The sequence below is a fragment of the Cynocephalus volans genome, chromosome 4 (assembly GCF_027409185.1).
Source record: "Cynocephalus volans isolate mCynVol1 chromosome 4, mCynVol1.pri, whole genome shotgun sequence".
NCBI classification, from domain to species: domain Eukaryota; kingdom Metazoa; phylum Chordata; class Mammalia; order Dermoptera; family Cynocephalidae; genus Cynocephalus; species Cynocephalus volans.
In genome coordinates, this window is record NC_084463.1 from 37,493,041 (window position 1) to 37,517,626 (window position 24,586).

Genomic DNA, 24,586 nt, shown 5'->3' on the forward strand with positions numbered 1-24,586 from the left:
TCACGTCTGTAGGTAGCACGATTTTCCAGAGAGAAGTTTCTTGAGAGCCTCTTTCACATCCTTGTTCCTTAAAGTGTAGATGATAGGATTTAAGGTGGTAGTCACCATAGTGAAGAAGAGAGAGATGAACTTGCCTTGGTCCTGTGCATTACTGTCACTGGGTTGCAGGTACATGTAGATTAGGGTGCCATAGAAAATGATCACCAGCACAAGGTGGGGGGCGCAGGTGCTGAGGCTTTATGCCTTGTCTCCACAGATTTGACCCTCAGCACAGCTTGAGTTCTGAAGCCATAGGACATAAGAATGAGTGTTGGTGGAATCATGAGGAACAGGATGCTAACAACAAAAAGCACCAGTCCGTTGATAGTGGTGTCCACACAAGCCAACTTGAGGAGATCTGGTACTTCACAAATAAAGTGATCCAGCCTGTGGTTGCCACAGAGCGGCAATTGCAAGGTGAGGGTAGCATCGATCAAGGAACTGGCCAAACCACTGAGCGAGGAGATGGATGCCAGCTGTTGGCAAACCCGTGGGTTCATGATAACTACATAGTGGAGGGGTTTGCAGACAGCAATGGAGTGATCCGAGGCCATCACAGCCAAAAGGAAACACTCAGTGGAGCCCAGTGCTAGAGAAACAGAGTCGCACCACACAGCCACCATCAGTGATGGTCTGTTCTGGTCCTCGCAGGTTAACTAAGGTCTGAGGAGTGAGGCTAGTAGTGAAGCAGAGTGAAGAGAGGTTGTGAGGAAGAAGTACATAGGGGTGTGGAGAGTGGGGTCTAGAGATGAGATGATGATGATAGTGAAGTTCCCCACCAGAGTGAGAACAAACACACAGCCTCCAGGCGAGGGTGGGCGGAGAAGCCTAGAAGGATGAAACCCATCAGGGAGCTCTCATTGCCCCATCCCATCTCTCCAGAAGGAACTGCACCTGCTAAGAGGAACATAATGGGTGCATTTCAAACACTTTATTCTGGAATAACAGAATGTAAGAGCTGAAAGGATTATGGAGACTGACTTATCCAATGTATCTTTCACTCCTGACATGTTGCTGACTTGGAAGATCAATCCATGTTCCTTCATTCCAGTCCATTGACTCGTTGAAAATATAATTGCTTTCAAGTTTGGAGTTGTCTGGGGACTGATTATTAAAACCAATCAAAGTGGATATTTGCAAGCATATTAGGAAAATGTGCAATGATCTACTACCAAAAATAAGTAACTCTCAAAGTAAAGAAGTAATCAGCATCTCCATGTGTTTTAACTGTCAACAAAAACCTACATACGATATATAGTATCCAGGTCTGATCTCTGGCACAAGGGGATAGGAAATTTCTCCTCACACTACCCCTTTGTACACACCTGCATTCTGTAAGACTCAGCCTGGTGGACAGCGTGCGGCAGCTGCGGCCGGGCGCGGGGCCCGCGGGGGCGCCACCGTGCGCGCGGCACGGCGAGGACCTGAGCCGCTTCTGCGAGGAGGACCAGGTGGCGCTGTGCTGGGTCTGCGACGCCACCGCGGAGCACAGGAGCCGCCGCACGGCGCCGCTGCAGGAGGCCGCCGCCTGCTACCAGGTGGGAGCCGCTGCGCCGTCCTCGGGCAGGGCGTACCCGAGAGGCCCCATTCGGGGTCTGGAAAGGCTGCTGCGACAGAGGGGCAGGCTGAGCCGGGGGTGCGAAGTGACTTGCGCAGCGACAGAGCCAAAGCGTCCTCCCCGGCCTCCTGCCTCCTGCTCCCCTTGCCCTGCACCCACCCCAGCTCCTCCGTCGCAGCTCACGCTCAGACGGGGCCCCAGCCTTCCTGGTGGCGAACTCCCTTAGGGACTCCTGCTCAGGAGCCCAAACGCACCGTCACTTCAGGCTGCCCGCCTCTCCCCCGAAGCCTTCCTGGCTCTTTAATTTCACGCTGGTCTTATTTTTCCTGATGCTGATCGTCTGAGCTCCGGTGGGGAGGGCTGTGCGGTCCGGCTGGTTACCGTGTACATCTTTATTGTAAAGGCGTCCTAATAACTTTCATTCGTACAAAGTTTTGCTTTCTCATAGTGTTTATCTCTGCGTTAAGTAATATTAATTAATTAACAGCCCTCAGTTTGGGGCATGTGTTAAGAATACAGTCTGGCGGGCTCTGTCCCTGCCACCTTTAAAGTCTGAGCAGGCTTGCCTCCCCTGACGCAGGAGGGACACAGGCCACGCGCTGGCAAATATTTGAAAACTTATAATTTGGAAATCCTCAGTGAAGAGTGACTTGTATTGGAGTATTTGTTCCCCAAAGGTGGCAACTGTGAAACTGTGTAGGATTCTTCCTCCTGGTGCTCTTCAAAAGTTTGTGGACATATTCTGAGCACATTTAAATTCCCGACATTTGGAACAGCTACTAGCACAAAGGAGGCCGGAGTCATCTTTAATCTTTAATCTACTGACATATGTAACTAAAGTGCTATCACACTAATAAATTGCAAATACTAGCTTTCTCAGAATTTTATGTATGTATTTTGTTCGTTTGGTTACTTAATTAGGTTTGGGTATATTTCCCTCTGGAAACTTCCCTCTGGATCTATCTGAAAATATTTCTCTTGGTTTTTCTTCTTGATTTCAGTTGTCATCTACAAAATTCAGGTACTAGGTACTTTCTAGCTAGACTTGTGATATATAGGATCTCATATGTATGTGTTTGTTTGTTTGTTTTAAATTCAGAAAGTACCACATGGCTAGTGAAATATTTCTAAAGACATTCTCTATATTTTCAGTAGTTCCTTAATTAAATAACAAATAAATATTATCTAATTTCCTGAGCCTGTCAGTCAAGACTTTCTAGGGCCCTAAGTTACGTATCCACAGTTCTTGTCTTAACCAACCATGAGATTAGGCAAAATTAGCCTAATCACTGTTGTCCCCAAATGTGCCACACTGTTTTTTCACCTCCTTGCTTTTGCTCACAATTTCTGAGTCTGAGGGAACTTTTCTACATCTAAAAGTGTCAAAATGCTCTATTTCTTGCACACACTGAAGTAAATGCCACCTACCCCATCTTGTCAAATGCCACCATGAATTATAGTGTTGTTTTATGTGCAGCATTATCTACAGCTATATAATATCCTCCTTTTAGAGGCAATGATGTGTACATAGGACTTATTGAATAACTTTGGGAATAGAAAATTTTTTTTCCCTATTAAAATTGTGTTTATGTGTGTATCTTTGTGAGTGTAAATAAAATACACATATTTACCTCTAGCAAGGGTCGTATTATTGAAGGGAGATGTAGTTTTCATTGGATTACTTTTTTACTCATTGTAAGATTTACAACATACTTTTTTTTTTTAAATTTTAAGTATGTGAACCTACAACATTTCTTTTGGCCTAATAATACTACTAGTATGTCAGGCCCGCCGCCGGCCGACCCGAACAGCCCTAGCCTCGTTCCTTTCCATGGGCGAGCGAACTGCCCGGGATTCCTCTTTCCCTCCTGCCCCCTTTGGAAGGAGACGGGGGAAGAGAGCTGTGAAGAGAGGTGAGCACACCGCCGGCACAACAAGCCCAGTTTAAAGGACACTCAGACGCGGCCTGGCGCGGCCTGGGTTCTGTCTTCTGTCGAGCAGTTCCTTTTATTAGCACACAAGCACTTGCTTTTAAAGGCAAATGGGGAAGGCAGGTTTTTTACATCCTCCAATCAGCTTAAGGGTCCTGTCCCAATGTCTATCTATTGCAATCACGCAGTGTTCACGAGTGCAGCCAATTAAGGGTTAAGGCAAGGTTCCTGCAGACACTCCCACCCTAGTTCCTCCTGGTGCCATCTTGGCTGCCACGTTAATCCACTTGTAATGTTACTTAAGGTGGCGTTAGTTTTTAAAGCCCAACACTAGTAATAGATTCTTTTATTATCATTAAGTAGTAAATAATTTTTAGAAGTTGAAATATAGAGATATAAAAAATAGCATGTCTTTAACCTACTACCAATAGATGACATTTTATCTAATAACATTTTTCATTACCTTTAGCTAATTTTTATGTATTCATTACAAGCACTTTTCTTTCAAAATTGGTGTTGTTTTATAGAATATACTCTTTTACTTGACATTATACTTGTATTTCTTGTCATTAAATATTCTGCAAGTTTATTTTAATTATATCTTGTTAACATAAAACATTTTTTTACTCCATTGTGTTTAACTACAGTTTTACTTTTGTAAATAATGATGCAATGAACATATTTTTAGATAAATCTTTGATTGTGTCTGGTATTAAATACATTTATGTTTAGTTTAGTTATTAATGAGGTGGATCATGTTTATATGCTCTCTCTCTTTTTTTTTTTTCCCTAAAAGATGACCAGTAAGGGGATCTTAACCCTTGACTTGGTGTTATCAGCACCACGCTCTCCCAAGTGAGCCATGGTCGAGCCCTCTTGTTTATATGCTTTCTAAGGACTGTTTCAGGTTATCTTTGTATTTCCTCACACATCTGGGTGCATCTATAATGGTTTTAGTATATGTTCCCAAACAGGTAAAGCTCCAAATGGCTCTGGAACTTGTGAGGAAAGAGATGGAAGAGGCCTTGACTCAGGAAGCTAACATGGGGAGGAAGACTGTCATTTGGAAGGTAATAGAATATGGGCGCTTCAGGAGTCTTGCCCATCTGAAGGATCCAGAATTGGGTCAATAAATCCTTCTTCCACCATCTCCCATTCCCCAATACTTATATTTCATCCACATACTTCCTCAAGAAAAACACCTCTGTGCCATCCAGGAACATCCCGTCCCCCCAAATTATATGGTCCACTTTTGTTCTTTTTACCTCTATTGATACTACCCAATCCAAATTATAAATAAATAGCTTTACTGTCTTAATTTGACTGTAAAACCTATTGCTGTATCCCAAGAACAGAATCTCATGCTGTCACTACTAGTTTAAAAAAGTATTTGTTAGATAAATGAAATATTGAGCACTTCACAACTTTATAGCACGTGCAGTACAACTAATGGTGGTCATCTTACATAGAGAAAGATTATCAGAACTTTCAGCCTCCTTTCAGTATTCATATCCATATTCCCTCTTTTCTACACCTCACCTGCGAACACTCACACACACACACACACACTCTCACACACACACACACTCTCACACACAGTAGTTCTCAACCTGGGGTGATTTTGCGCCCCTCATCAAGAAACACTTTGCAGTGTCTGGAGACATTTTTGAGTGTCACAGCTTGAGGGTGCAGTGTGCCACTGCTGTCTTGTGAGTGGAGCCAGGAATGCTGCTAAACACCGTACAACGCACAGGGCAGTCTCCAGTCTCCACACCAAACAACAAAGAAATTATCTGGTGAAAATGTCTGTATTGTTAAGATTGAGAAACTATCTATAGAAACTGTGTTTATAGTTCTATAAATTTACACAATGTCTTATATGATATATGACATGTTTTATAGGTTATTTCCACTCTTTCTCTTTCTCCAAGTAATCATTCTTCTGCGATCATTCTCTATATTTTCCTAATTATTTTCTTATTTTTTCCTCTAAAAATTTAGTCTTCAACTCTGTCCTCAGACAGATGTTTCCAAAGAACCATTTTTTTGCTGTATTTTTCTTCTCGGATAAGTCTTATGCTTTCCTATCACTATGTATATTATAGGTAAAGTTAAATATGAATTGACAATTTTATGTTCTTTTTAGGCGAATAATCCAAGTCAGTTGTTTTAAATTCTGCCCTGAGCATAGATTGAAATCAGAATCTCCATATCCAAGGTCTGGGTTACTACATTTTTTAAAACCCTCCATCGATTATTTAGAGACGCTACTAAGATCCCTGTGCAAAGCCAACAAGTAAACCGACATAATCTTTCCCATCAATAATGTATCCATGTGAGTCAAATGCAACAAACACAGGTTGGATAAAAATAAACTCTAAATTCTAAAACAATACTTTTTTCCCTACATGCGCAGATATAATTTTAGTACAGGTTGAGTATCCTTTATCCAAAATGATTCCGACCAGAAGTGTTTTGGATTTTGGATTTTTTTCGAATTTTTGAATACTTGTATTATATATACTTACCAGTTCAGCATCACAAATCCAAGTTCGGGATTTTGGAGCCTTTCAGATTTTGAGTTTTTGGATTGGGGTGCTCGACCTGTACTCAATAGGATGTGTGAAAGGAAAATGAACTGCAACCAAACCCCCTTGCACCACATCGTCCCTCATGCCCGGACTGTGGCTCCACTCATTTCCAGTGGCCGAGTTATTAACTCCACTGCTCAACAGCACAGCCCCCCCAGTATGGGGGAGAGTTGCTTATATTTAATTGAGTCATACCTTTTAAAAATCTAAATGTGAAATTCAGAGTTGGTTGATTTTAGAAAAAGGCCAAGATTGTATGAATCTGTTGTTTTAGAAAATGGTAGAAGGCAGAGATAGAAAATTGGAGGAAGGAACTGAGTCTTACAGGATTTGGAGAGAACCATTGTTAGAGTTTTAAAAAACTGATAGCTTATGCCTTTTAGTCAAATCAAGAAGTTACAATGTTTAAAAACAAGGCCGAGGATTCAAGGTGTAGATACTCTGGGAGGATAATTTGCCTCTCATATTCAGTTTAAAGCTACCTTCTTACATACTAACCTGAGAGAATTAAATTTAGATATAATAAACTTGTAGCAAAATATGTTCCTTAGGTCTGTTAAAAAATTGTAGATGTGAGACTTGGGAGGAAATCAGGACTAATTCCCTGAAGTTAACTCTGAAATAAGTGGCCCGAGGAACATTTTGTTCTTTCTTTTCTGTACAGAGAACATTAACCTTAAGGTTGGTTTCGCAATTACCATATTCTGAAAGAAAGTTCGTGTTTTCTAATCTCTCAGCCTTTTCTTATTCACCATTACAAATCCAGGTCTCTCTAATCTCTGTTTATAATTCAGTTGTTTTCTAGTGTTTCTAGTGACTAATGTAATAGTAAATAGAAACTTCTATTGTGTTACTACACCATGATATTCACTGTGCTCAACTCTAATCCACATATTCCTCTTTTCCCCACATTTTATATTGAAGGAAGTGCTTTTTACAAGGGTATAGGGAAAATACAGCCAAAAAGTCAAGTTAAGAAACAAGGGGAACAGAGTCAAACAGGATATCTGTGGTTATGCACCTGGGCCCCGGCCCGAGGCAAAGGGCGGATAGTTCCCAGAAATAGACAAGTCAGTTAAAGTTTCAAGAGTGCCCCTCAGCTGTTTCAAGGACTCCCACTTGACCGAAGTTCACCCCTGGCTTGATTTAAACTAACCAATTACCTTGCTTCTCGCTTCTGTACCCGCGCTTTTTGCTATAAAAAGGACCCAGGAGCTCTACTCGGCGCGCCAGTCTTTCGAAAGACTGAGTCGCCCGGGTACCTGTGTGTTCAATAAACCTCTTGTTTTTGCATCCGAAGCCGTGGTCTCGCTGTTCCTTGGGAGGGTCTCCCTGAACTGACTGACTACCCACTGCGGGAGTCTTTCATTTGGGGGCTCGTCCGGGATCGGAGACCCCCACCCAGGGACCACCGACCCACCAACGGGAGGTAAGCTGGCCAGCAGTCGTTCTGTGTCTCGTTTCTGTGTCTCGTCTCTGTGTCTGACTCAGTGATTTCGACTGTCTTTTCTGAGCGCGCGCATTTTGGTTTCAGTTTGTTCCGGGTTAGTCGCTCTGGGAGCGAAGTGCGGGTAGCGAACAGACGTGTTCGGGGGCTCGCCACCCGGCAATCCTGGGAGACGTCCCAGGATCAGGGGAGGACCAGGGACGCCTGGTGGACCCCTTGGCAGAGGATTATTGTGTTTTGGTCTCACCGCGTCTCGGGAGGCACGCTCTGCCATCGGACTCTTTCTTCTATTTCTACGGCACTCGGTCTCGTCGCCGTTTCTGGTTTCTTTTTGTCTTAGTTGTGATAGGTCTTTGCGTCGTCGTTCCCCTATTGGAAATTTTCGAGATGGGGCAAAGTGCCCTTACGCCCCTCTCCCTTACTCTAGATCATTGGAAAGATGTCAAAGCCAGGGCTCACAATCTGTCCATGGAGATCAAAAAAGGAAAATGGCAGACTTTCTGTTCGTCTGAGTGGCCCACATTCGGCGTAGGTTGGCCGCCAGAGGGAACCTTTGATCTTACTGTCATTTTTGCAGTTAAAAAGATTGTTTTTCAGGAGACCGGAGGACACCCGGACCAGGTTGCCTGTGTCGTGGTATGGCAAGACCTCGCCCAGAATCCCCCTCCCTGGGTGCCACCCTCCAGCAAAGTCGCTGTTGTTTCGGGATCAGAAAATACTCAAAGGCCACCTACAAGGAAGCCTTCCGCCCCTCCCCAACCCCCCGTCCTCCCGACACCAGATGACCTATTTTCTCTCTCTGAAACCCCACCTTACCCGGCGGCTCCGCTGCCCCCTCTGGCCCCTCAGGGAAACAGATCGGCACCAGGCCGAGCGCCCGGTGATCCTAGCCCTGAGGGACCGGCTGCAGGGACTAGGAGCCGCCAACCTCGCAGTCCGAGAGACGGCTCCGGTCCTGACTCCACCGTAGCTTTGCCCCTCCGAGCCATAGGGCCCCCAGCTGAGCCTAATGGCTTGGTCCCTCTACAGTATTGGCCTTTTTCCTCAGCAGATCTTTACAATTGGAAGTCTAACCACCCGTCTTTTTCTGAAAAACCAGCAGGACTCACGGGACTTCTTGAGTCCCTTATGTTCTCTCACCAGCCCACTTGGGACGATTGCCAACAGCTACTCCAGATCCTCTTCACCACTGAAGAGCGAGAAAGGATTCTTCTGGAGGCCCGCAAGAACGTTCTCGGGGACAACGGGGCCCCTACACAACTCGAGAACCTCATTAATGAGGCCTTCCCCCTCAATCGACCTCAATGGAATTACAACACGGCCGAAGGTAGGGAGCGTCTTCTGGTCTACCGCCGGACTCTAGTGGCAGGTCTCAAAGGGGCAGCCCGGCGCCCCACCAATTTGGCTAAGGTAAGAGAGGTCTTGCAGGGACCGGTAGAACCCCCCTCGGTTTTCTTGGAACGCCTGATGGAGGCATATAGGAGATACACTCCGTTTGACCCCTCTTCTGAGGGACAGCAGGCGGCAGTTGCCATGGCCTTTATCGGCCAGTCAGCCCCAGATATCAAGAAAAAGTTACAAAGACTAGAGGGGCTCCAAGACTTTTCCTTACAAGACTTAGTAAAGGAGGCAGAAAAGGTGTACCACAAGAGAGAAACAGAAGAAGAAAGACAGGAAAGAAAAAAAAAAAAAGAGACAGAAGAGAGAGAGAGACGGCGTGATAAACGCCAAGAAAAAAATTTAACTAGGATTTTGGCCACAGTAGTAAGTGATAAAGGGTTTACAGATAAGCAGAAAGGGAACCTGAGCAACCGGGCAAAGAAAACACCTAGGGATGGAAGACCCCCTCTAGACAAAGACCAATGCGCGTACTGTAAAGAGAAGGGTCACTGGGCAAGAGAATGTCCCCGGAAAAAGAACATCAGAGAAGCCAAGGTTCTATCCCTAGACGACTAGGGGAGTCAAGGTTCGGACCCCCTCCCCGAACCTAGGGTAACATTGACAGTGGAGGGGACCCCCATCGAGTTTCTGGTCGATACCGGGGCTGAACATTCGGTACTGACCCAACCCATGGGGAAGGTAGGGTCCAGGCGGACAGTCGTAGTAGGAGCGACCGGCAGCAAAGTCTACCCCTGGACCACACAGAGACTTTTAAGGGTCGGACATAAGCAAGTGACCCATTCCTTTTTGGTCATACCTGAGTGCCCTACTCCTCTGTTGGGCCGGGACATCCTGACCAAACTAAAAGCTCAAATCCAGTTTTCTACAGAGGGCCCACAAGTAACATGGGGAGATCACTCTACCATGTGCCTGGTCCTAAACCTAGAAGAAGAATACCGGCTGTATGAAAAGCCGGCCTCTCCCTCCATCGACCCATCCTGGCTCCAACTTTTTCCCACCGTATGGGCAGAAAAGACAGGTATGGGACTGGCCAATAACGTCCCACCAGTAGTAGTAGAGCTGAAATCGGGTGCCTCACCGGTGGCCGTCCGACAGTATCCAATGACTAAAGAAGCCCGGGAAGGCATCAGACCCCACATCCAAAGGTTCTTAGACCTAGGGGTCTTAGTGCCCTGCCAGTCGCCCTGGAACACCCCTCTGCTACCAGTAAAAAAGCCAGGGACCAATGACTATCGGCCAGTCCAAGACTTGAGAGAAATTAACAAAAGGGTGCAAGACATTCATCCCTCAGTCCCAAACCCATACAGCCTCCTGAGTTCCCTTCCGCCTAGTCACACTTGGTACTCAGTCTTGGATCTCAAGGATGCCTTTTTTTGCCTCAAACTACACCCCAACAGCCAGCCACTGTTCGCGTTCGAGTGGAGAGACCCAGAAAAAGGTAACGCTGGTCAGCTGACCTGGACACGGCTGCCACAGGGGTTCAAGAACTCACCCACTCTCTTCGACGAGGCCCTCCACCGGGATTTAACTCCTTTTAGGGCTCTCAACCCCCAGGTCATATTACTCCAATATGTGGACGACCTCCTAGTGGCAGCTCCCACATATGAAGGCTGCAAAAGAGGGACACAAAAGCTCTTGCAGGAACTGAGTAAGTTGGGGTACCGGGTATCAGCTAAAAAGGCCCAGTTATGCCAGAAAGAGGTCACCTATTTGGGGTACCTGCTCAAGGAGGGAAAAAGATGGCTGACCCCGGCCCGGAAAGCTACAGTTATGAAGATCCCTACTCCCACCACCCCCAGGCAGGTCCGCGAATTTCTGGGTACTGCCGGATTCTGCAGGCTCTGGATTCCTGGGTTTGCTTCCCTGGCTGCACCCTTATACCCCCTGACAAGGGAAAACATTCCTTTTACCTGGACTGAGGAGCATCAAAAGGCTTTTGACCACATAAAAAAAGCCTTGCTGTCTGCCCCCGCCTTGGCTCTCCCAGACCTCACCAAACCATTTACTCTATACGTAGATGGCAAACGGACGGTATGGGCAAGCAGCCTGCCAGAAGGGACATCAGCCCAGAAGGCCGAGCTAATCGCCTTGACGCAGGCATTACGCCTAGCCGAAGGAAAAAACATCAACATCTACACGGACAGCAGGTCGCCATTATCCACTGCCCGGGCCACCAGAGAGGAAATAACCCTGTGGCGGCCGGGAACCGGAGGGCCGACGAGGCTGCAAAACAAGCCGCCCTGTCGGTCAGGGTGCTAGCAGAAACTATAAAGCTTCAAGAGCCAATCGAGCCTGCTCAAGCTAGGACCAAGCCAAGAGAGCTCACTCCTGACCAGGGAAAAGAATTCATTTAGCGGTTACATCAGCTAACACACTTAGGACCAGAAAAGCTCCTTCAACTAACGAGCCGCACCAGCCTCTCCATCCCGAATCTCCGGTCCACCGTTCAAGAAGTCGCCAATCGGTGTCCGGCTTGTGCCATGACTAATGCGACTACCACCTACCGAGAGACCGGAAAAAGACAACGGGGAGATCGACCCGGCGTATACTGGGAAGTAGACTTTACAGAGGTAAAGCCTGGCCGGTATGGGAACAGGTATCTGCTAGTATTTGTAGATACTTTCTCTGGATGGGTAGAAGCTTTCCCTACCAAAACTGAAACGGCCCTGACTGTATGTAAAAAGATACTAGAAGAAATCCTGCCCCGTTTCGGGATCCCTAAGGTGATCGGGTCAGATAATGGCCCAGCCTTTGTTGCTCAGGTAAGCCAGGGACTGGCCACACAACTGGGAATAAATTGGAAATTACATTGTGCGTATAGGCCCCAGAGCTCAGGTCAAGTAGAGAGAATGAATAGAACCATCAAAGAGACCTTAACTAAATTGGCCTTAGAGACCGGTGGAAAAGACTGGGTGGCCCTCCTTCCCTTAGCGCTGTTCAGAGCCAGGAATACCCCTGGCCAGCTTGGTCTGACCCCTTATGAAATCCTCCACGGGGGACCCCCCCCCATACTTGAGTTGGGAGGAACACTGGGTCCCGATGATAACTTTCTTCCTGTCTTATTTACTCACTTAAAGGCTTTAGAAGTTGTAAAAACCCAGATCTGGGACCAGATCAAGGAGGTATACGAGCCAGGTGCCGTGGCCATCCCTCATCCGTTCCAGGTCGGAGACCAAGTGCTGGTCAGACGCCATCGACCCAGCAACCTTGAGCCTCGGTGGAAAGGCCCGTATCTGGTATTGCTGACCACCCCGACCGCAGTAAAAGTTGATGGCATCGCTGCCTGGGTCCATGCTTCCCATCTCAAGCCTGCACCACCCCCGGCACCAAACGAGACCTGGGAGCTGGAAAGGACTGATAATCCTCTTAAGTTGCGCATTCGGCGGCGGCGGAGCAAGCCTACCAAGTAATAACCCTAACCAGCCCAACACCCTCACCTGGCAGGTACTGTCCCAAACTGGAAAGGTTGTCTGGTTCAAGACAGAAGTCCACCCCCTTTGGACTTGGTGGCCCTCCCTTACCCCTGATATATGTGCCCTGGCGGCGGGTCTCGAGGCTTGGGATATTCCAGAAATTGATGCACCGGCCTCTAAAAGAGTCAGGCCTCCTGACTCAAACTATGAAAATGCTTATAACCAGATCAAATAACTCCCCTTGGTTGACCACCCTACTGTCAACCATCGCCGGGCCCCTATTACTCCTCCTTCTGTTGTTCACCCTTGGGCCCTACGTCATCAATAGACTAGTCCAATTCATCAATGATAGGGTAAGTGCAGTTAAGATTCTGGTCCTTAGGCAAAAATACCAAACCTTAAATGGCGAAGATAACTTTTAATTCCGCTCTAAGATTAGAGCGATCCACAAGAGAAATGGGGGAATGAAGGAAGTGCTTTTTACAAGGGTATAGGGAAAATACAGCCAAAAAGTCAAGTTAAGAAACAAGGGGAACAGAGTCAAACAGGATATCTGTGGTTATGCACCTGGGCCCCGGCCCGAGGCAAAGGGCGGATAGTTCCCAGAAATAGACAAGTCAGTTAAAGTTTCAAGAGTGCCCCTCAGCTGTTTCAAGGACTCCCACTTGACCGAAGTTCACCCCTGGCTTGATTTAAACTAACCAATTACCTTGCTTCTCGCTTCTGTACCCGCGCTTTTTGCTATAAAAAGGACCCAGGAGCTCTACTCGGCGCGCCAGTCTTTCGAAAGACTGAGTCGCCCGGGTACCTGTGTGTTCAATAAACCTCTTGTTTTTGCATCCGAAGCCGTGGTCTCGCTGTTCCTTGGGAGGGTCTCCCTGAACTGACTGACTACCCACTGCGGGAGTCTTTCAATATATGATGTTGAAACTTGAATATAAAAGTACCTTGGCCCCAAGCCTATGGCAAAATGGGAACCCAAATCCAACAGTCTTTCTCAAACTCTAAGTTTGAATATTCTACCAGGCCATTTCTCATATGAGTGGTGCCTGGTTTCTGCATCTTGTGAGAATGCAGCCATTCAGTCCACAGAGTTATAGAGCTGAGGGAACTCTGGACATTGTGTTCTCCTGCTCCACCATCTTATACATGTAGGGGGAGACGCAGACACCTTGCCCCAATCACTGATGATGTGATCCATTATTTCACTCCAGGAAAGAGTGGAAATGCAGAGGCAGTGCTTCAGGTTGGAGTTTGAGAAGTATCGTGGCTTTCTGGCCCTGGAGGAGCAACTCCAGCTGAGGCGGCTGGAGCAGGAGGAGGGATCGACCCTGCAGAGGCTGCAGGAGAGCAAGAACCTGCTGGTGCAGCAGAACAAGGCCCTGAAGGAGCAGGCCAAGGAGCTGGAGGAAAGGTGCCAGCGCCCAGCCCTGGGTCTGCTGGAGGTGAGGCCGAGTGCGGGAAGGGTAGCAGAAATGAGACCAAGAGGACAGAAACAAGAGGACAGTGACATTTCCAGACACACACTTGGGCATTTATGCTCTTTAGCAAAAGAGTACCCTATAACTTATTTGGAAAGCATCTTAATCCTAAATCTAGCATCAGAATCAGAAGGGACCTTAGAGCATCATATAGCTTATATTAAAGACAAAAAACCTAAATTTTTTAAAAATTAAAATTAATTTAATGGTTTATGAAAACTTTAAACAGTTAGGAAAAAGACAATCAAATTTACACTATCATGGCTGTGAAACAGTCTGTCAATGATAATATTGCTGTTTTTCAGCGATGTCAACCCAAAAAGTCTTTGGTAACCCATTTCAGGTATAAATAGCCAAAAGTATGAATAGTGCCTTAAATTGTTGTACTTGAAATTTTCATGTTAAATTTTAAGGTATATTGATTGTACATATTTATGGGGTACAGAGGTATACTTCAGTACATGTATACACTGTGTGAAGATCAAATCAGAGTAATTAGCATATTCATAATTGTAAAACTTAATCATTTCTTTGTGATGAGAACATTTGTTACTGACAGGCCAGGCTCGGCTTGCCCTCTCACATTAAATGAATGACCTGAAAGTCCAAAAGTTGGTGCAAAGATTGGAAGGTTTATTCAGATTACTGATACTCAACTAAATGTCTAACCAAGCAAACAAAGAAAGAGAAAAATGAAGCAGTGGGGTCCAGTTTATCCTAGTCCCAATCGGTGGGGCCAACCTATTCCATTAACAGTAATTGATAAAAGCAGTTCTCCCGACTGTTTTCAGCATAGAGAAGAAAAGTATCGACTAGATTTAAATCAGAAAAACAAAGCATAGCCAGGAGCCCTCCAGGGTGCACCTATATAGAAGTGGATACAATCCAACCAAACAGCAGAAGAGGGCTCAGAAAAATCAGTGTAAGGTAAAAAGAATAAAGCATTGCCTTGTCAGAAGTTAGGCCAGCGACTCCAGGAGAGATCTACCAGCAGCAGAGACATGGGAGCAAAATAGTGCCAGTGGCCACTTGCCTCTTGCAGCTAGAGTCTTCTCTGGTGCTCAAAGCTTTCCAGTTTTCACCAGTGACTAAATTAAGGTCCCGGATTCCAAAGTCATAGAAATGAACAATGTACCCAACAGTAAAGCAAGCAATGCTTTATTAAAAGAAGAGATAGACTTATGCAGAAGGGGGGTAGCAACAGTAAAGCTAGCCTCCCAAGGGGAGCTGCTTAGGGTCTTTTATAGGGAAAGGAGTTAAGGGGTGGAAGTCCAGTGTCACTGGAGGTGGTCTGTTCTGTTCTTCCTGGTTGCGTCATGTGTGCATGCTCAGTAGCACATGAACACCACTGTCACCCCAGGAGGGTCATTGTAGCAGTCACCTTGATGCTTTGTGCACAGGTGGGAATTCCTAAAGGGGTCTTAAAGTTAATCTGTAACTTTTACAATCATAGTAAACAAGTCTTGGGGAGAGGTTTTGCAACTTGGTAAATATCTGTTTCCCCTCTCAGTCTATTTTGTCAGGACAGCCCTTGGGGTAATCATTTGCCCTGGGGGGTCTCATGACTGAGGAGTGGAAAAGTAACAAAGTGTCCTCTGCAGGGAAAAAGAAGTCAGTTTGGTTCTCAGGCCTAGCCTTAATCTGTTTCACAGTTGAGCTCCTCTCTTCTGGCCATTTGAGAACATATAATAAGTTATTGTTAGTTATAGATGCCTAGCTCTACTATATACCACTAGAAATTATTTTTCCTATCTAGGTGTAATTTTGAGTCCATTAACCAACTTCTCCCCTTCCCTTTCTCCTTCCCTTTTTCAACCTCTTGTAACCACGATTCTACTCTCTACTTCTAAAAATTCACCTTTTTTTTCTTTTTAGCTCCCACATATGAGTAAGAATATGCTGTATTTATCTTTTTGTGCCTGATTTATTTCATTTAACATAAGGTCTTCCAGGCTAAACAAACTGACCAAAACAAAACAAAACAAAATAAAATAATGTACACTGTTCCTACATGTGTAATATTTGCAGTTCACTTTTCTTATTTTGACATGATAAGTATGCACTGCAATAAAAAATAAATTAAAAAAATTTAAGGTGAATGCTAATTTCCTAGCCCATGTGGCATGCCCAGTCCAGGCATGGTGGGGAGGGAGTACATGGACTCCCACGCAGCTCTCACTATTTACTTGTACTCGAGATTACAGAGCAGAAGGAAAAATAACAGAGAAACAAATAATTGTTTTTAATCCCTCATGAAGATATTAAACCCCAGTTGAACAGGGAAAGCCATGGTGTTTGTTGGTGGATGCGTGTTATCTTGATAGAATCACCTGCAGCAGGAATTTATCTGGGCGCACTTTTCTGTGTCTCATCCCCAGTGACTCATTCAGGAAATTTGGTACTAAGTAATTTATATTCTCAGTTAGTAGCTGCCTGACAGATTGTACTTTGTCTGACTTAGCTCTAGACACTGAAAATGACATAGTTATAAATAACTATATTAACTATCTGTATAACATTTACAATTACTAAACAATACTGGTCACAGAGTAGGGGAATTATTAAATGAATAAGTTTATAAAACATTTTTATTTACAAAGCATATTCATTTAATTTTTCACATTTTATTTTCAAAATATGTATACAAGTAAAATTTATGTTCTTTTATTATTAGCATTATTAGTATTATTGCTATGCCCATTTCCTTATAAGTGAATGAAGGGTCAGAAAGAAATTAACTTTCTAAATAGCAGACATCAAATAAACATAGTACTTTGACATTTTTAATAATAATATTCATTGTTTCACTTCACCATATCTCCATAACATCTTATTTAAAATAAGCATTTCTTAGCACAAAATAGATATTAGTGACTTCCTTTTTTATCTGCTTTGTTAACCTACTCTTATGGGTAGCTCTGATGTGTTGGTTCAATGAATTAGCAATTTGGGGTTCTCTTATAAAGACTTTGAGAGTAACATTTTATGTCTGTACTTACCATTGTTCCTCAAATAAATTCCACAAATATTTAGGATCCATTTTTACCATAATTCCATCTGTAATAGGTGCAGAACATAAATCTCTGTTAAAACGTCCGCGTGCCAGAATTATCAATTCAGAAAATACATTGATAGATGCCATAGGAATTAACCTAAATTTTTTGTAGCTGATTCTTTTCCAATTACTAATGATTCTGCTATATCAGATGTGTGAGGAAATTAAAAGACAGCCTATTTTTGGCTTTAATGAAAAGAAATCTATTGTCGCCTGTGTCTAGCTCAGTTGTTTATGTTTCTCTTTCACTTTCAGGGTGTGAGAGGAGCCTTGAGCAGGTCCGTTTACTTTCTGAATCAGTGAAGGGGCTGGGAGAGGCAGAGGAGGAAGGTGTATAACCCAACTGAAATCTGACTGTTCTCTGCTCTCCTCAGAAGTAAGGCTGTCACACGGCTCGAACCAGACACCATCCCCACAGAGATGAAGACAGTATGTCGCATCCCTGGCATGAGGGAAATGTTGAGGAAGTTCCAAGGTAGGTTGCATCATAGGAGAACTCTGATGCCTGGGTTTGGCTGTTATTGCATTTTGTTACTGTGCTAGTCAGGCTGCAGTAACTAACAGAACCCAAAGTCTTCATGGCCAAAATGAGCAAGATTTTTCTGAACAGCCTGCTGTTGACTGATTACTGAATTGTGGAGACTTTTGTGTCACAACCTCTCACTCTGAGATCCATGCTGACAGAGCTCCATCTCCTTCTGGGTGCTGTTGGTGATAGAAAAGGGTAAGGTGATTAAAGAGATAGGGAGGAAAAGGGCTGTTTTTTCCCCTATTCTCTTACATAGTCAGTACAACACATCTGTGGTCACTAAAGTATGTGGAGATTTCTCCCCACCAACAGCCAATCTGTTACCGACCTAGACCTAGAATGCCAGGTTCTTTGGGAGTCAATGTCATGGAAATGAACACTGAACCCATAGTGAGAGTGAGCAAGCTACGTTTGTTGAAAGATAGCTTGTGCACAAGGGGCCAACATGAAAGAGGAGTGTTGCTCCCCGATTGTTTAGTGTGAGGGGTTTTTAAGGCAAAACAGTTGGGTATGGGAAAGATGATGAGGTCTCTGGTCTCATGATTAGGGTCTTCCTCAGTTGGTCAGGGCGTTCTGTTTTCACCTTCATCAGGTGGGGACCTCATTTTCTCTTGAGGTCTGTAAAAGAATGCTTACACAAGGGGGTTAAGCAAACTTGGGTAATGACATGCTTGTGGGAAAGAGATACACCAACATGTTTAGGGCTTATCTTTAACCCCTGTCCTCTCTGGTGTTTCCTGGAACAGGATGTGGTCTGTTGCCTTGAGGGTCTCTGCTGCATTTCCAGCACAGAGACTACTGCTGGGTTCTCAGAGCAGACAACAAAATGGAGTCTCTCCTGTCAGCCCTATCCTTACTTCTGCCTCACATCCATTCTGCAGCAGATTCTCCAGCTGGGTGTCTTCTGATTCAATTCAATTCTGACACTATATACATGAAGATAGCATCAGATCCCACAGATTGAGGGCTCAGTCCCAGAAGACTTCCCCCACTTTAGATGCCAGTTGCAAGCACAGATTGTGCCTCTGCTCCTGAAAAACCGGCTACAAATCGGGTTTCCCATAACCCCCTCCTGGGTTTGACTAATGTGCCAAAGTGGCTTACAGACCTCAGAGAAAAACGTCCTTACATTTACCATTTTTATAAAGGATATTATAGAGAATGCAGATGAACAGCCAGATGGAAGAGACAAATAGGACAAGGTATGGGAACTTCCTTTCCCCTTCCGTGTTCCCTTTCTGGGAGTGCCACCCTCCAGACACCTCGTGTTCAGCTGTAGGGAAGCCCTTAGAACATAGTCTCTTTGAGTTTTTATGGAAGCTTCATTATGTAGGTATGATTGATGAAATCACTGGTTATTGGTTCATTAATTCAACCTTCAGCCGTCTCAGTGGTGAGGGAGGGTGTGTAGAACCGAAAGTGGCAGCCCTCTACATGGTCGGTTCCCCTGGCATTCATCTTATTAACATGCAAAAAGGCCTTCTTATAGCTCTGTAGAGTCTAAGGATTTTAGGAGCTACATGTCAAGAATTGTGGGTGAAAACCAAATATGTATTTTACAGTATCACAGTTATAGAGCCTGAAAGGCCTTCATGGTGAATGTCTTCCCTGGAGATTTCATTGGCCAAAGTGAAGCACATGGGTTTACCAAACTGTAAAATAGTTGGGAGAGTGCACCATGCCCCGGAGAATGAGGATTGGGATATTTGTGAACAATCCTAAAGAATATCAGAGTCCCAGACACCCATACAGTCTACATTTGGTTAGAACAATGGGCTTGAAAGAGTAGTTCATACCTTATTAGCTGTGATATGAGTAACATAATTTCCAGTAAATTTCCATTTCCTTGTTTATAAAATGCAAAAAAAAAACCATTGTTCGGAGGACTGAATTAAACATATTTGACCCCCCCCAAAAAAATCATCAGTATGAAAGCGTTGCAGAGTATCAGTTAACAAGAAGTTTGGTTCAATTTATTGGCTAACATTTGATAAGTTGCTTGAATTGGTGAGTCAATAAAGCCAAAGATATTCAGTCAACTATTTTTATGTAGAAATAACTAATGTCATAAATTAATTACTTTGTTCAGTCTGATTATGTCATTCTTTAAAACAGTATAGATTCAATATTTTTTTTTCATTTTTTACATATAATTTATGCCAATTTATGTAAACAAGCTGTGGCTAAGTAGTGGCTTCACTGATTACGTGGAAAAAGTTTTGTCCCATCATGAGAAAAGCCACCTCCGCAATACTGCTCAGTGACTCCACCCGTGTTCTGATGGGCAGATGAATATAGTGTGGGTCGGATTTTGGAATATTTGCAGAATACATACCTGTTAAGCATCCCTGATCCAGAAATCTGAAATCTGAAGTGCTCCAATGAGCATTGCCTTTGAGCGTCATGTGGGCCCTCAAACAGTTTCAGATTTTGGAGCATTTTGGGTTTTGGATTTTTGTATTGGTGATGCTCAATCTGTATATACTAACCTCATGACTTGATGAAAATCATTATGGCACATTCAGACCCAGTGACCTCATATTCCCATTTTCTTTTTTTCTTTTCTGTTTTTTTTTACTGAGTGAAATAATCAATTCAATCAATATTGTATATTTTATGCCAGATACTCTTATAACATATCATTGAACAACAACAAACATGTTGCAAATATTTACTTAAGTTAAGCAAAATACACAGAGTATGAGAAGATGATACAGAATTTTGAAGGAAAAAAAAAAAAAGAGTATGAGAAGGGAGACCAGAAGTTCTAATTTTGAATAAGGTGTGATAAAGAAAGACCTCACCCAGTAGGGATAACTCAGCAAATATCTGATTTAGAGGAGAGCACTCAGGCAGCAGAAACAACGACCAGTGATATCTGGTGGACGTGTTCCGGTGTTCCGGGCTCTGTGCAGACACCAGTACAGAGCGAGTGGGGGACGGGGGAGAAGCCAGGGAGGGTCCAGATAGGCAGGACACAGTGAGCAAGATTCTCTGTCTCTGAGTGAAGCAGGAAATCACTTTAAAGCTGTAGATAGAAAAATAGCAGGATTGGACTAATGTTTTATGAGCATCACTCTGTATGCTTTATTGAGAATAAATTACAGAGAGGCAAAGATTGAAGTGAGAAACATGGTTAGCGGCCATTGCAATAACTTCAGGAGAGATGATTATGGATCGGAACAGGTGTTAGTACTGGAGAAACTGAGAAAGAGAGATTCTTGGTATATTTTGAAGACTGAGCTGGTAAGATGTACTGTTGGATTAGTTATAACATGTCATGCAAAGAAGAAAGCCATGAATGATTCCAAGGTTTTGGGTCTCTAGAACTAGCATAATGAAGTTGACGTTTACACTGATGGGTAAAGTTGCTGGTGAGGCAGAAGGTGAATTAGGTTTTGGACATGTTGATGTTGCTAAATATCCAAGTGCTGATGTCAGGTAGTCAGATGCATTTACAAATATCGAGTTTGAGGAGGAAAGTCTAAGCTAGAGATATGCATTTGGAATCAGTCAGCATATGGATGTGATTTAATTAACGCATTGAGCCAGCCAACTTAAGGACACACACGGAGTAAGCTCAGAGAGAGAGAAGAGGTCCCAGTCTTGAGACCAAGGTTTCTGCAGTGGTAGGGATAGAGGAGAAAAGGAGAGAACAGCAAAGGAAACCAAAGAGTAGGGAGTAGAGAGGGGGGAAAGCATGGATGACTGGTACCTTTGGAAAAGAGAAAGGAGGTTTTTCAGGACAAGTGGATTCTCAACCGTGTTGAGTGCTACAGAGAAATCATGTTAGGTGAACTCTGACAAGTAACCGTTCATCAGTGTGGAGGTCGCTGGGAAGATGGACATGAGCAGTTTGGGTGGGGGATGGTTCTGTCATGATGAGCAATTGAGTTTAATAGAGAAGGGGTAGGTAGCCATCAAAAGTCATTCCATAGATCTCTTTTTATAAATGAAAAGACGAATGTGCTGGAGCAGGAACGGTGTGTAACGTTCCATAACATATGTTAAATAAACCTTACAGAATTCCATGGAGACCTACATTTCAATCCCTGTTATTGATTACTGCTAGAGTTTGGGGAAACACATAAACTCTTTGACTCTTCATCTCTTCATCTCTAATGCAGGAATAGGAACAGCTATGTTGAGGGCTGTTACATGGGTTGATATAGATAATGTGCATGCAGTGCCTAGTTATGTGACCACTAAGGTTTGGGCATCAATAATATTTCACTAGAAATGGTTTAAAAATGAGTAAGATTAATGGTAGTAGTAGCAGTAGTTGTGGTAGTAGTATTTGTTACAATATTAAAAATAAAACTATGTTAATGAATTTACTACTTTTGAATAAATATAAGGAAATACTCTGAATATGTTACATCCACCCTTCACTGAGATTTCATGTCTAGATGTATTTGTTTATTATGTAGACAGGTCAAATGTCACATCAATCTTGCTGGAACTTCACAGTGTCAGTATTAGGTTTTCATTTCTATGTAACAAATTACCACAAACTTAGCTGCTTAAAACCACACCAATCTATTAGCTCATAATTCTGAAGATCAGATATCTAGGTGGGATCAGCTGGCTCCTCTGCTTTGGTTTTCACAAGGCCAAAGTCAAGATGTTGGTCAGTCTGAACTTCTTTGAAGGGTCTGGGGAAGAGTCTACTTCCAGGTTTATTCGGGTCATTGTCATAATGTAGTTCCTTACAATTGCTGGACTGCAATCCCTATTTTCCTGCTGTTGGTTGGAGGCCACTCTCAGCTCTAAAGATCACCTGCCTTTCTCCTCATGTGACCCTTCATTCTCAAAGCTGGCAGTGATATATCAAATCCAAATCTCTGATTTTCCTCTCTGCCACCAACCCAATAGCTAGAGAAACCTTTCTGATTTTAAAAGGTCATGCAATTAAATTAGACCCACCCAGATAATTTCTCTCTTGTGATATAATGTAACATATCATGAGGGCAACACTAAGGAGTGCAGGTCATGGGGTCCACTTTAAAGTTCTGCCAACCACAATAATATAACTTTGAAAGCAGTAGATTTGGTTTTAATAAAATTTTGCTTTAGGTTTTGAGAGAAAAAATCCTCAAGGAGTTTATAAATTTTATGTTAAATGCATAAGATCCTCCTAAGTGCACCCAAATGCTTTTGATGTAAAAGAAAGGAATCTAAATGATTATGCATTTGGTTTGTCATAGCATCAATGGTATGTTTTCTATTGGGAGTGATCATGACTTCTGGATTTTGCAGAATACATTAGAGAGTAACGGCGAATATGCTGAAGGACCTGCAAGGTTCTGAAATACTTATTTGTTTTCCCTTGGGAGTTATTAGAGAGAGATGAATGAGGAACTGGATGACTTTTCTCCTCAGTGACTTCCTAAGTTTATACCAGTCCTTTCTGTCCTTTTACATGTCCCACAAAATTCTTTCCACAGCTGATGTAAAGCTGGATCCTGCCACGGCTCATCCGAGCCTTCTCTTGACCGCTGACCTGCGCAGTGTGCAGGATGGGGAACTGTGGAGGGACGTCCCCAACAACCCCGAGCGATTTGACACATGGCCCTGTATCCTGGGATTGCAGACCTTCTCGTCAGGAAGGCATTACTGGGAGGTTGTGGTGGGAGAAAGATCAGAGTGGGGTTTAGGCATCTGTCAAGACACAGTGCCAAGAAAGGGGGACACCACCCCGTCTCCTGAGAACGGGGTCTGGGCCATGTGGCTGCTGAAAGGGAGTGAGTACATGGTCCTGGCCTCCCCATCGGTGCCTCTCCTCCCACTGGAACGGCCTCGCTGCATCGGGATCTTCTTGGACTATGAAGCCGGGGAAATCTCATTGTACAACGTCACAAACGGGTCTTACATCTGTACATTTAACCAGCTGTTCTCTGGTATCCTCCGGCCTTATTTTTTCATCTGTGACACAATTCCTCTTAATTTGCCACCTGTGACAGAAGCAGAATCAGGAAATTGTGCATCCAGGGGTCATCCTGACCCTGCATCTAATGTGAGAGATGGTCATTCCTAAAAGTCTCTTCCCAAGATACCTTCCTAGCCTGACAGAGGTTCCTGGAGGGGAGTGAAGGATCCACGTGCTGATTCCACACATGTTCCCATTGAGGTCAGCACTTTATTCCTTGTGGCTGTGGCAATGTTCCCATAGGGACAAAAGAGAAAATATAAAATAGAAATGGAGGAATCTCATCAAATTCTATTTCCAAATGGCTCCATACACTTTCTTGATGGGTTTCTTTAAATTAATGACCTTGTATTAAGCAAATATGTCTATACATTCACTATAATTCTTCATTCTTTTGAATATCTTTTCATTCCAAACCTTCCATATATTGACAATTAAAAATGGCAGTTCTGAAGTTGGTTCCGAACAGTCTGATATCGTTCAAGTGTCAGATCCATAATCCCACTTCTCTTCCTCTTTTTCTTCTCTTCTGCTTTTTCTCTTTTTGTCTCTCTGTCTCTTTCTTGTTTATTTTTATTTTTTTGCTATATACCTCATTGTTTAACCTCATTTCCTTCTAGATTAGTATGTTCAGAACCATTCCTATATACACTCATGTTTCCTATTACTACATTCAATTACATTCTAAATTCTCTTTATTTTGGGACGTATTTTTGGGGATTATGAAATTTATTAATGTGAATCTAATATCACTGATTTCTAGACTTTTTCTTATCTTCGGATACATTTTTTGTTAAAGTAGGACTTTCTCAGAAATTTGGTTCAACCAGTTCTTTGAGCTAGACATTTATTAGTTAGTTATAAGACTTCAAATAAACACACCTCTCTCTCTCTCTCTGTCTCGGCTACTGGTTACTGTTCCTGTACGTGGAACAATGATACTGGCCTCACAGCGTTGTGGTAAATATTTAAAGTCATAAATGATTCAATTTTGCTGTTTAGATACAATGTAAAGATGATTATGATGAAATGATGATAAGATTTAATTTATTTTTATAGTATATTCTGTACCTTTCCAACATAATTTTTAAAAGTCATTGAAAGCTAAATTTGCTGCCATCTTTCTCTGTATCTGTGCCTAATAAATAATTGCTAAGCAAATGCTAAAGTGCTTAAATGCTAACCAAATATGAATTAATGGCAATTTTATCT

General features: G+C 43.5%; 1 protein-coding gene and 1 pseudogene across 1 annotated transcript; one reads left to right on the plus strand and one right to left on the minus strand.

Moving 5' to 3' along the window:
• LOC134376015 (olfactory receptor 2G3-like) lies at positions 1-913 on the minus strand (annotated as a pseudogene).
• A 279-nt stretch (positions 914-1,192) lies between these two features.
• On the plus strand, positions 1,193-23,482 carry LOC134376016 (E3 ubiquitin-protein ligase TRIM58-like). The gene is made up of 7 exons (XM_063094713.1): positions 1,193-1,257; positions 1,385-1,577; positions 4,503-4,598; positions 13,595-13,825; positions 17,172-17,194; positions 17,291-17,391; positions 22,893-23,482. Exons 1-7 carry the CDS (start codon positions 1,193-1,195, stop codon positions 23,480-23,482), a joined length of 1,299 nt encoding a protein of 432 aa, XP_062950783.1.
• The last annotated feature ends 1,104 nt before the right edge of the window (positions 23,483-24,586 follow it).

Excerpts from the sequence above, each read along its gene's own strand:
- LOC134376016 (XM_063094713.1), top strand. The coding sequence starts at position 1,193 with ATGTGCAATGATCTACTACCAAAAATAAGTAACTCTCAAAGTAAAGAA. Across the intron at positions 1,258-1,384 it reads GAAGTAATCAGCATCTCCAT|CCTGGTGGACAGCGTGCGGC; the intron begins GTGTTTTAACTG and ends TGTAAGACTCAG. Across the intron at positions 4,599-13,594 it reads GGAAGACTGTCATTTGGAAG|GAAAGAGTGGAAATGCAGAG; the intron begins GTAATAGAATAT and ends ATTTCACTCCAG.